The 12524-nt window shown below is 37.8% G+C and overlaps 1 protein-coding gene across 1 annotated transcript in view; it reads right to left on the bottom strand.

Moving 5' to 3' along the window:
* Window positions 1-3023: 3023 nt before the first annotated feature.
* Window positions 3024-12524, bottom strand: part of SLC16A10 (solute carrier family 16 member 10) — a 141049-nt gene continuing 131548 nt past the window's right edge. The window contains exons 5-6 of the mRNA XM_081251242.1: window positions 6548-6776; window positions 3024-4232 (exon numbers count right to left, since the gene is read on the bottom strand). Coding sequence (XP_081107368.1) covers window positions 4000-4232; window positions 6548-6776 — 462 coding nt within the window. The 3' untranslated portion in view covers window positions 3024-3999. The remainder of the gene's footprint in view (window positions 4233-6547; window positions 6777-12524) is intronic.

Here is a 12524-nt window from a genome sequence, read left to right as displayed (position 1 = left end):
CCCTCCCAGTTTTAATCATGTAATTAAAATTTTTTTCGGTGTATCATTAGAACTCTAAGTTGAAAGCTAAGAGCAAGCCATTCTCCAGGTTACACAAAATTGGATGGGGTTCCATCCTCTGAAATCATAGGGACTGGTAGGCAGTGCAGCTAAGCAACCAGTAGCACTAAGCAAGGATATTAATGGACTTTTCAGCAGGTTTTTGAAGGATGTGGGGGAGTAAAGGGAAAAATGATAAAGATAATATAAAAAGAGGCATACTAAAGGGTCTGAAAGTTTACCATCACCAGAAAGTCCTCAGAGCCACTCATGCTATAGGTTGCCTACCTCTAATCTCATACCACATTTTCTATTCAGTCTTATTTAACATCAAGAGTTATCTGGACATGGGACAGCTTACAAATAACAATGGCACAAATTAAAATGTTCTTAAATGCAGTTAAAAGGAGTATAATTACCAGAAGTAAACCTATGTTTACTTTACAACCAAGTGTACATTGACTTTAAAAGTGGGAAGTTGAAGCTAATAGAATTAAAGTTTTTTTTTTCCATACCTGGGCAGAGCCCATGGGATCGTCTGCAAACATGTATAAACAGATAATGCATGATCATGAAATGCAAATGAAGTCCTATTTCTATTTATGAATAGAATTTGAAGCTTAATGCAAGCACTATGCAGTTTTCAGTGGAAATTACACATCTTGTAGTAGGGCTATAGACTAAGCATTACAACTGTGATCAAAGAGATTTATAAATTTTGCATATAGTATCAATAATCTGGGTGGTTTATTATTACTTAAATGGATGCATCCCAGCAAGGTCTACTGCAATAAAATTTAACCAGCATGTTTCTGTAAGATCCTTGGTTATCTGTTACGATACCCAATCCAGCCTTTCTGTAAAGTTGCTCCCCTTCTTAGGCTATTGTTGGCCTCAAATGCCAGAACCTTTTAAATTTGAGTTCGCTTAGTCCTATTAGAATTAGGAGGATGAAATGAGAAAGTAGAGCACTGTATCTATTCCTTTTTGGGGGTGGGGAGTGGGCAAGGAATAGCAACTTTATTCAGAAAGCCAGCCGAACAAGAAGACGGTGGACTCGTGTCCGAGAACCATCGCGCCTGAGTTAGAATTCAGGCTTCTCTTATACTAAAAGGGGAGGGAATAAAGTCATACATTTCCTGGTTCTGTTCAGCCTCCGGAGGGGATGTGTTAATTTCTTCCTCCCTGCAGTCATTCACAGGTGGGCCTGGTCAGGATGTTTCCTGTGAGCTAAACAAAGGTATTTTATTTTATTTTGATTTATTTATTTTTTTACAAACAAAAAAATTTTGTTGTATTTGAATTACAATGTTGTGTGAATTTCTGCTGTACAGCAAAGTGACAGTTTGTATCTATTCTTTTAAACAAGTGTCTTGGATTGAACAAAAAAAAATGTAGGCCCATCAGGTCACTTTACTGCAATAGTAACACTCTGTTCAGAAATTAGAAAGGATTTACTTTGAAAGATTAAAGTAATATTTCTTGTCTAAAACAAATCTTTGTGAATATTAATATTTTTTATTTTCTTAGTATATATTTTAGACATTTATAACTATTTGTACCAAACATATTACTAAATATGCATTTTATGGAATTTAGCATCTTACCTTTCATACTTTTTAACTTTATATTATTACAGCACAGAACTCCCCATGAGTGTATTTTAGTGGAGCCTTTTCAGCGTTATAGATCCTGTTTGATTCATTCCATTAGACTGAAAACTAACATATGTATAATATTCTACACAAACACAATATTCTGAGATCTAAGTTTTTTATAAATACTTGTCATGTTGCTCTTTTATCATGGAAAATAAGCAAGATCAAGTCTTTGAGTTTCAGATTATTACTTTTCTTCCCCTAAAATCAGCAACATTTTGAAAGGAGAAACATTTTGGAGGTCTTTACAAAATAAATTTTCTATTTTAGATCTAGTCTTTCTGTAAAATTGGGGGGTAGTCAGGAGTTTGTGCTGAAACTGTAGGAAAAATAAACATAATGGCAGGTTCGATGATTGTACTTAGTTGTATGGTTTTGCTGATTTCAAAAGCACTGATAATAATGAGGAAATAATGTTTTATACAACTGGGCATGAATAAATGAAGAAACTAATAATGTATTACATTATCATTTCTAAGTCATTTTGTAAAAGCTTAAAATAACATGAAAGGGCAGCATGGTCAAAATATAGATTTTTTTTTAATGCAACAGAATCTTCCAAAAAACAAATTATCTAAGTCCCCTGAATATGAAATGTGGAAGAATTGGAAGTAGTAAGTTGCAGAGTGTCTCCAAGATCAAAATTATTTAAAGTTCTATTAGAAATAAATTCCATATTTAGTATTTACACTTTGAAGCTTCAAAGTTGCAGATGAGAAAGCTGATACTAAAAGGAAAAGTTATTGGGTTTTCTAGATGTTTAATTAACAGCCTCACTTTGCTCCTCCCCCTGCCTGCCCTCCTTTCCCATCAACAACTGCAAATCAATACGCTTTCCAGACATCTCCATCCTCAGCTAGAGACAGGAATGGAAGGACTTTGCCTTTCACAAACGATCGAAGCTGAAAAGAGAAGTAGGGAGATAATAGGTTTCATTTCTCTCAGCACAGAGACTTTAGAAACAGGTGAATCCTGGAGGTGCTTTATAAAAACACAGCATTTTCCCAGGTGAACAAGCTACATTTGAGGAAGATCTAATAAACATATGTATTTAGGATTTAAATATGCTTTGCACATTATTAACTTCAAGACCTACATAAGAAAGAAAAATGTACTAAAATATAATTTCAGGGATGAGGGACATGTTCTGATGTTTTTTAGATAAGTATGGGTCATGTCATGACTTCGGTTTTAATTTTAAGTCTTTAAAATTCAAATAGCCTTCTTATATTTGTCTGTGTATAAAAATATTTTTAAAAATACAGGCAATGTTAAAGGGGAACACAATAGGATAAGTACATATGAATGCAAATTTTTGCCAGAAAGTTTTACCAATTTGAGCAATTCTTTCTATCAGAAATAGATATTTTCTTCACAAAGATGTTTTTTTCCCATTTGTGCCTAAAACTGCAACTTGATAACATGCACTAGGACCTGATATTTACACAAAGTCTTACTGAGCAACAAATCAGAAGTCAGAAAAATTCTAAGTTAAAATGCCAGAATATCTTTCAATTCTTCTATTTTACTTTATTGTTACAATTTAAACAAATTCAGAAATCTGGGGTGTTTCTGGCTACTTGAGTAAAACACACTGCAAATCCAAAGGGGAAAAATGTAAATGGAAGAAATGTCTGATTTCTGAACTGTTCTGCCCTTATGAACAGGATCCTGTTAATCTCACACATTGATTCTGAACACCTTGTCAGTACCTGCTCCAAGAACGTCCCTTGACACTGGAGCAAGTCAGAATAACTTACTTTCAAAGCTTATTTAAGAGCAGGTGAGCAATTTGAACATAGACTTGAGATTTAAGTAGATCTGATATTATCTAGAATCCAGGCTTAAATTTTGTTTCCAAATAGCAGAAGAAATTAAAATAAAGATACCAAAACTAAAAACACCATGTGAGAGAACAAACAATATTTCCAGTCCTAACCAAACTGCAACCCTTTCAATATAGCTTGAGGTATTTTTAAATATTTGTATAAGCTAAGTAGCGTTCACAGTTTCTGAAGTTACTTTTTACTGAGATAGCTTCATATTCTCATAATATTTGACTTTCAGACAGGTTTTCTTGTACATGAAATTGAGTCTGAGTCTCCGGCCTCAGACTCATGGAAATATTGGACAGCTATTCAGTGGCAGAAAATGGTTCTCGTAGTAATAAGGGTTCTATTTCCTGATTATTGTGCTATTCCTAGGATGTGATTAAAAAAATAAGAAATCTGCAATTCATATAAAAGGAAAACTTGCTTAAACTTCTAAAAGCAAGTCCAGTCTGGTGGAGGTATATACGACATTAAATAACAGAGTCAGATTCCTTCTTAAAGATTCCAGATGAGCTTGACAACAGAGAGTTCTGGTTCTCCAACATTTTCTCCATCTTTTCTCCTCCAGTGGTTTTATTGATCTCTCTTTGCTTCTTACTATGGATCCATGGGATTAAACAAAGGACAGCACCTCCAATAAGGGGAGGGATTCCAGCGAGGTAGAATGCCACATCATAGGAGCCCAGCTTGTCACGGAGTAACCCTGGGAAGGGAAAGAACTGTCACCAAGAGAGAAAAAGTATGGCTCTTGGGGTCTCAGATTAGTCACTCTGGTAGCCTACTGCCAACCTAGTATCTTCATCTCAGCAGGCTAGTTCAAACATCTCAGATATCAGACATTTCTAAGGAAATGGGTCTAAAATATAAACCTTTTCTGATATGAGGAAGGAAAAGATCGCATTTCTTTAATCTTGTTGCAAGTCTGTGACAGGCCTTTGAGTTTTCCTACCAAGATATTACATGGAAAAAATATTTGCAACCAAGCTTTGGCTTTCTCGAAACCCTTCAGAGGCCATTTGGGATATTCTGACACATGGTGTAAAGCTGTGTCCACCTTAGCTGAAGGTGGACGGACCGTCAAGCTGAAACTTTTCTCATACACGCAGACCTCAAAATGTCTACGTTTTAACCCTTTCTTGGGCCTGTTTATGAAATAACATGAAACTATTTAAAAGTATAATCCAAAATCATGAAAAATTATAAATCTAAGAGTCAGGATGAAAAAACTAGGTTGTTAAATACATTTTGGAAAGAAACTAAGGTTTGTCAGCACATGGGAGGAAAATATAAGAATATATGTGTGGTACTCTAATAGATCCTAGGGCTCTGCTTCTAAAAACTGTCAGAATACTCCTTATTTCTAATTTCTCTAACAAAATCCAGATTTAAAAAGTTATCTTAGTGTTTTAAACTTTTACTATACAACCTAAGTTATCTGAAATGTTCTAGGAACACATTGTACTGAATATCTGACTCTACTAAGTAAACAGCTGAGGATTTGTTCAGGTAAGTACCAACATCAAAAAAAAAAAAAAAAAAGGTGTACAGTCATTCCAAATAGAAATCTAAAATATACAACATATCTAAATATATGCTTTTCCTATCCCCTGAATCAGAATATTCCACATATAACTGAACCTTTCATCCTATGAACATAAATTAATATGTTTGGTTGTAATACTATGATCCCTCAGAACCTCCTGTTGTTCTTCTGCCTGCTTTGAAGTTTCCTGTTAACTCCTTCATTCTTGATCTGTTATAGTCACTTCTAGTAGCAAACACCATTTCTACGAAAGTGCTGCTTGTAATTTGCTGTGGACTTGGAAACCCTAACAAACTAAGCTTGTAAGATGTAAAAATAGTGTATTACCTGGGGGAGAGGGGAAGGACTGGAGGGTTTTCCCTAAAAGGAGACTGTGATCTTGAGAACCTTATCTGTTATTTGGTCTGCTCAGTAGTGGTTCTGCTTGCTTGATACATGACTAGATTCCCAACTGGCAAATTTGCTGATATGTGTGGTTCTGAATATGAGAATGAATTGAACTGAACTTTCACTGAGCCACTCAGATACCAGACATAGATGATAGTACATACATTTAGATTTTATAATAATTTTATCAAATCTTATAATAATTTACAGTGGCACCCAACTAATACTGAACGTGAAACATCTTTACACTATCATTCAGAAGATTTCTAAAGGTGAAATTCACATAACATAAAATTAACCATTTTAATGGCATTTAGTATACTAACAATGTTGTACAACCATCACCTCTCTCTAGTTCCAAAATATTTTCATCACACCAAAAGAAAACTCCACACCCATTACGCAGTTACTCCCTAATCCCCCTTCCCTCCATCCCCTGGCAACCACCAATCTGTTCTCTCTCTCTATGGATTTACCTATTCTGTATATTTCACAGAAATAGAATCATATAATATGGGACCTTTTGTATTTGGCTTCTTTCACTTGGCACATGTTTGAGGTTCATCTACCTAGTAGCATGTATCAGTACAGCACTTCATTCCTTTTTATGGCTGAATAATATTCCACTGTATGGATATACCACCTTTTGTTTATCCATTCATCTGCTGACGGACATTTGGGTTGTTTCTACTAAGTGTTATTTTTCATTAACTACTTCTCAGGAGGCTATGATCTCTTACACAAAGCATACATATTTAGAAATCTTTCAGAATCTTCACCTCTTCCTAAAAAGAAATCACACTGCTATTCCTCCAAGACACATACTAAGTGAAATATAGGAACTCTGAAAGCTCACATCCAGAACCTAACTGCTACACATTTCACTGAGTGTTTTAGATATCAATAAGAATAAGAGGACTCATTGGCAAATTTTTCCAACATGCCATCTACAGCTGGTCTTATTAAAAATGTTATAGATAAGGCACATACAAAGCAAGACACCAGAAACCAATAAATCGTAATATATTTAACATATAAGTGAGACTTAGGACCTACAGTAGAAAATGCTATGAATTAATATAATTTACCTGCAATGGGTGGGCCCACAGTCATGGGTATAGACATGAATCCGAGTAGAAATCCAATTGCTTGTGAGACATCCTGGGCACCAACTAACTCAAAGGCAATGGGGGCCATAATGCAAATGAAGCATCCATCGAAGAGACCCATGATGAGACAGACAGCAATGAGGGCCCCAAAGACGCTGCACAGGGGAATCATCATGGACATCAGACCAATGAAGAAAAAGGACAGGACCTAGGACAGACACCACAATGTCAACTCTGCTCTCGGGAAAAGTGAACGTAACGATTACTGAGCAACAGGCTTAGGACTTTTAAGTGGTTACTGGTCAGTCGCCTCCTCAGCCCAGTTCGCCTTGATTTTATATACATAATCAACTCCCATAATCATCTCTCCCAAGTTCCCCCAGCACTTTCTCAGTATTTCCATTAAGGGACAAGAAGAAAGTAAGGATTTTTAAAAAATAAATTTATTTATTTTTATTTATTTTATTTTTGGCTGCATTGGGTCTTCACTGCTGCACGGGCTTTCTCTAGTTGCAGCAAGCGGGGACTACTCTTCATTGCGGAGCGCAGGCTTCTCATGCAGTGGTTTCTTTTGTTGCAGAGCACGGGCTCTAGGCACACGGGCTTCAGTAGTTGTGGCATGCAGGCTCAGTAGTTGTGGCTCATGGGCTCTAGAGTGCAGGCTCAGTAGTTGTGGTGCACGGGCTCAGTTGCTCCATGGCATGTGGGATCTTCCCGGACCAGGGCTGGAAACCGTGTCCCCTGCATTGGCAGGCGGATTTTTTTTTTTTTTTAATTAATTTATTTATTTATTTTTGCTGTGTTGCGTCTTCGTTTCTGTGCGAGGGCTTTCTCTAGTTGTGGCAAGCGGGGGCCACTCTTCATCGCGGTGCGCGGGCCTCTCACTATCGTGGCCTCTTGTTGCAGAGCACAGGCTCCAGACGCGCAGGCTCAGTAGTCGTGGCTCACGGGCCTAGTTGCTCCACGGCATGTGGGATCCTCCCAGACCAGGGCTCGAACCCGTGTCCCCTGCATTAGCAGGCAGATTCTCAACCACTGCGCCACCAGGGAAGCCCGGCAGGCGGATTTTTAACCACTGCGCCACCAGGGAAGTCCAAAAGTAAGGATTTTTATATACTTACTTTTCTTTCCAGGCTGAAAGCTCTTTGAGATCAGAATCTGTACGAAAGTCATCTTTGAACTACATATTATAAGGTTTAAGGATCTTGTACCTGGTCAGTGCTCAATACATATTTGTTCTTTGAATATCAGCTCAAATTCACTCATCAAACATGATTTAAAAATTTTACCCTTGAAATTATATGCACTTTACTGGTATTAGTCCTCTGCATAATGAAAATATGCCAGCCAGATCCATCCATCCTTCACATCACAGAGCTTCCAGTTTGGAGAATACAGAGATGTAAGTTTTAGATATTTAAATAATCAATTTAGAATACAGTGCCTGCTAGTATTCCAGACATGGTGAGCATAGGTAGATCAAGTGAGAGAGATTAAAATAAGTAACTATGATTTGATTTTCTATAAATGTGTACTGAATTTTGATTATTCAAATTCCAATTAAATTTTGACTGTCAGAGGAAATATATGATGCATAATATGCAGTGAAAACAGTGAACACATTCTGCTATAACATCCTAAGAACTAATTTATATAATCCAGTTTTATTTACAGTGTAAATCAATGACTATTATTGCCAAAGAATATTTTCAAACATTATGTCTTTTGATGCTAAGTCATAGATATATACCCTATTTAAGCACCCCAGCGTTAAGGCTGAGAAATATTTTGCACCACTGAACACTTTCATTTTAGCATTAGAGTAATTAATAGAATCAAACACTTGATTTTCCCTGCCATTTGGTAGCTACTTGCTATGTTCTGTGTACGGTGCTATGTGAATAACACCTGGTTCCTACCCTTGGGTTGTGGGGACATGACCATGTAAATAAATAAATGCACATGAAGTGTTCTAGATGTTGCTGTAGTTGTATATTCAAAGTATGGTGGGTACAAAAAAGGAAGGAGTGGCCAATTCAGTAGCTTTTTTAGGCAAAGAACTAATTAAAATTGGATCATTCACTCATTAGTGGAAGGAGTGCTTTAAAAAGAATCAGCTTTTTAAAAAAAGTATTCATATAATAGCAACTATTATTTATTTAATGTTTATGAAATGCCAGGCATTTTTCTAAGGACTTTAGATCGTGATTCTCATAACAATTTTATGAGATGGGTACTAATGTTTTCCCCGTTTTACAGATGAAGAGAATGATGCTGGGAGGTTTAGTAACCCTGGATGGAGCCAGCCTGGAACCCATGGTCTGCCTGGGCAGTAGGTAGCGGGGAATGATGGAACAACTTCTAGAGGGTACCCTCCGATGACAGTGGGGCTGGGAAGGAAGGGAGAGGCCACATAAAGCCGCCATCTGGATCACCGTCTTCACCTGCTCTGTTTTTCCCAGGACCCACTAGGCACATCTACGGCATACCAAGCTTGGTTGCACGCCTCAGGGAAGCCCCTCACAACCTTAGTGCACATCAAGATCACCTGAGGAACAGGGATCTGGGAACAGTGATTTTCACAAGCTCCCCGGGTGACTTTGACACAAGTTGTCCACTAACCCCACAATAAGAAACATACTCTTGAAAAAGGTTTTAAACTCCAAGTTGGTTGCTTTTTGACAACATCATATTATATAGCTGAATCAATTTTTCTTCTTCATTATTAAAATATAGCTTTATGGTAGAATTATAATTAGTTTAGGACTCTGAGTTGGCTATTTGAAAAATAAGTCTGGCACTTCACATTTTCTAAAGAACATAATCTCCACATTCTGATTTTTTTTTTTTTTTTGCGGTACGCGGGCCTCCGACTGTTGTGGCTTCTCCCGTTGTGGAGCACAGGCTCCGGACACGCAGGCCCAGCGGCCATGGCTCACGGGCCCAGCCGCTCCATGGCATATGGGATCTTCCCGGACTGGGGCACGAACCCACGTCCCCTGCATCGGCAGGCGGACCCTCAACCACTGCGCCACCAGGGAAGCCCCACATTCTGATTTTTTATGTTCTACTTAAACATCTTTTTCTCCAATCCAATTTCCCTCAAAGCGTAAGCATAATTTCTTAGTGGTGGGTAATTACTGGGTTTGCAGCCTATAGATTGGAAAGAACTAATAAGGCTCAGAGGGACAGACCAGGTTCTAGCTCTCTGTGACCTTGATAAAGACTCCCTGATGCTGCCCATCTACACAAAAAGAGATTTAAAGATAAATCAGGATGTAGAAAGTGGGTTGAAACTAGCAAGTAAGTAAAGATTTGAGTTATTTTTATTGAAAAACTAATAAAGACAAATCCTAATATTATTAATTAGATACATTTTACTCTATCTACAAACACAAAAGGAGATAAATACTTGAATCTTAGAAATGTATCTATCATTACAAATTCCAGAGAACCTGGAGTAAAATGTTAGGACATCACGGGGCCAGATGGAATGGGTTTAACTGGTAAAGCCACATACCAAATATTCCCAACCACACAACTGTAATTCTACTAGGTAAGCTTTCAATGTGCTTCCTATTCTTTTACTATTTTGTTCAGAACAAATCTCTTCCAAGGTAAGACAACCAGAGTGACTGTTGAAAGCTTAGCACAAAGTCATTTTTGCTCAATAAACAAATGTTTTCTTGGACCAATTTATGTAACATGAGACCGAGGCACTTATGGTAGTTATCCTGACCTTTCTATCCATTTTTGGCCCCTTCAAATTTTTGTTCTTTGGTCAGTTTTGTAAGAAATCATATAAGAGGGGCTTCCCTGGTGGCGCAGTGGTTAAGAATCCACCTGCCAATGCAGGAGACATGGGTTCGAGCCTTGGTCCAGGAAGATCCCACATGCCGCGGAGCAACTAAGCCCATGTGCCACAACTACCGAGCCTGCACTCTAGAGCCCATGAGCCACAACTACTGAGCCTGCAGGCCACAACTACTGCAGCCCACCCGCCTAGAGGCCATGCTCTGCAACAAGAGAAGCCACCGCAATAAGCCTGCGCACCGCAACAAAGAGTAGCCCCCACTCGCCGCAACTAGAGAAAGCCTGTGAGCAGCAACGAAGACACAACACAGCCAAAAATTAATTAATTAATTAATTTTAAAAAGGATTGCTAGTGTATAGACACATAATGGAGTTTTTAAAAAAAGAAATCATGTAAGAGCTTCAAATTTATTATTATATATTTTGAGCATATTACTTCTTAATACTTTATCTGACTGCAAGTTCTCCTTTTCTCAATTCAAATTATGTTAATTTATATTCTTTTTCAAATATTTAAAACTGTTAAATTTTAATAACAATTGTTAAATAAAAATTATTAGTTGTTATTTAAAAGTAAAATTTCTTGGTTTTTCTTTAAGAATTGAATTTATAGAAATTTACACATTTATTCTTTAGCATTTCTCAGAAAATACCTAGCTACTTCTGCCTTATTTGTAGCTATAGTAGTGAGAAACACTGCTCTTTCTCAGCAGATGTAACTACCCCAAATGTAGCTAAATTAGGAGGTAAGCAGGCCAAGCTGGTGAGGACATACATATTCCCCACATGCAGGGACATTTGAGCCACAAGGAGCACAGGCCAAGGTTTAGCACACTGCGTGTAGGAGGTTCATCACTTCCCCAAACATCTACTGATCTGTAGATACTAGGCCCCAGTTTGAAAGGTGAATAAATTTAGTATCACATACAATCTTTTTTTCCGCCCCAAACGCAGTAGCTCTAGTTAGATTTAAATAAGAGATTCAAAGGTTCCTAATCCTCTTCTAGGCTCTGGCACTGCCATTTAATAAGGCATTGCCTGTTGAGATGTCTTCCTTGTTTTTGTTTCTTAAAACCATACAAGGAAATATCTTCTGTCATAATTTAACAGGCTCTAGAAGAATAACCCCCCGCTTAAGTTAGTTTATGTACCTAAGAACAAACAATCAAAAAAAATGGTTTGTTTTTTTTTTTGCTATTACCGTTCCCATTTCTGTCACAAAGAGAGCATTTTTAGAGAACTGTGAGGGCAAGTTTTGCTCAGGAATCTAAGTATATGACTGAAGAGGAAAAATGAGCTGCACCTGAATAGCAGAAGGCACTTTCAGAGGCAGGCGCACAATTGGCCACAGTTAGAATCAAGGGTTGTTCCTATAAATTTATTCACTATAAAGTTTCCAGACTTTCAGAGCCTCTGGCTAGGAACCCAGTAGTTGGCAGCAGAGATCTGCAGGTCCATCACACTAAAGGGAAGTGTTTAGGGCACAGCCAAGTGGCTGGCTTCTTCTAAAGCACACAGTTCTCTGGAAGTGCTTCACAGGGAGTCTGTTCGACTTTCCCCATGGCACGTGAATACCACCATTTCTGCCTGGAGGGGGAACTGGCCCCAGTGCCACAGCCCAGGCGAGAACAGAGAATCATCATCTGATTCCTTATTCAGGCCGGGGAACTACTAAATATTTGGATACCATTTGGGAAACAGCTTATGTTTGGTAAAGCATGTACCTTTATCCCAATGTATCTTCAGGAAAACATAAAATGCTAAAAGGGAACAAAAAGCAACAACAACAGCAACAACAAAAAAAAGAAAACTGGACAACGCTGATCAGTTCATTCTACTTCAACCAGAAGAGGAAGCTTACACAGGAAGTTGGATCCAAAAGTGATTAATTTTTCTAAATTACAAAAAAAGTGTCTGGATTTCAAAAGTAACTCATGAATACATTCTTGGAAATTTTCAAACCTTAGAAAAATATATAAAGTAATATATGAAAGTCTCCCTTCAACCCCCTCCCACCCTCAACCCATTCCCACTGTCCTCGTCAGGAATAACCGCTCAACAATTTGGTGAGCCTCCTAGGCCTTTTCTGTGTACACACATGTTGTTTGGGTTTGCCTGCTTTACATACATGGATATGACGTCC

The sequence above is a fragment of the Mesoplodon bidens genome (assembly GCF_964165515.1).
Source record: "Mesoplodon bidens genome assembly, chromosome: 12".
In the NCBI taxonomy this organism is placed as follows: domain Eukaryota; kingdom Metazoa; phylum Chordata; class Mammalia; order Artiodactyla; family Ziphiidae; genus Mesoplodon; species Mesoplodon bidens.
The sequence above is the reverse complement of the archived record's forward strand: the minus strand, read 5'-3'. Positions and strand labels throughout refer to the sequence as shown.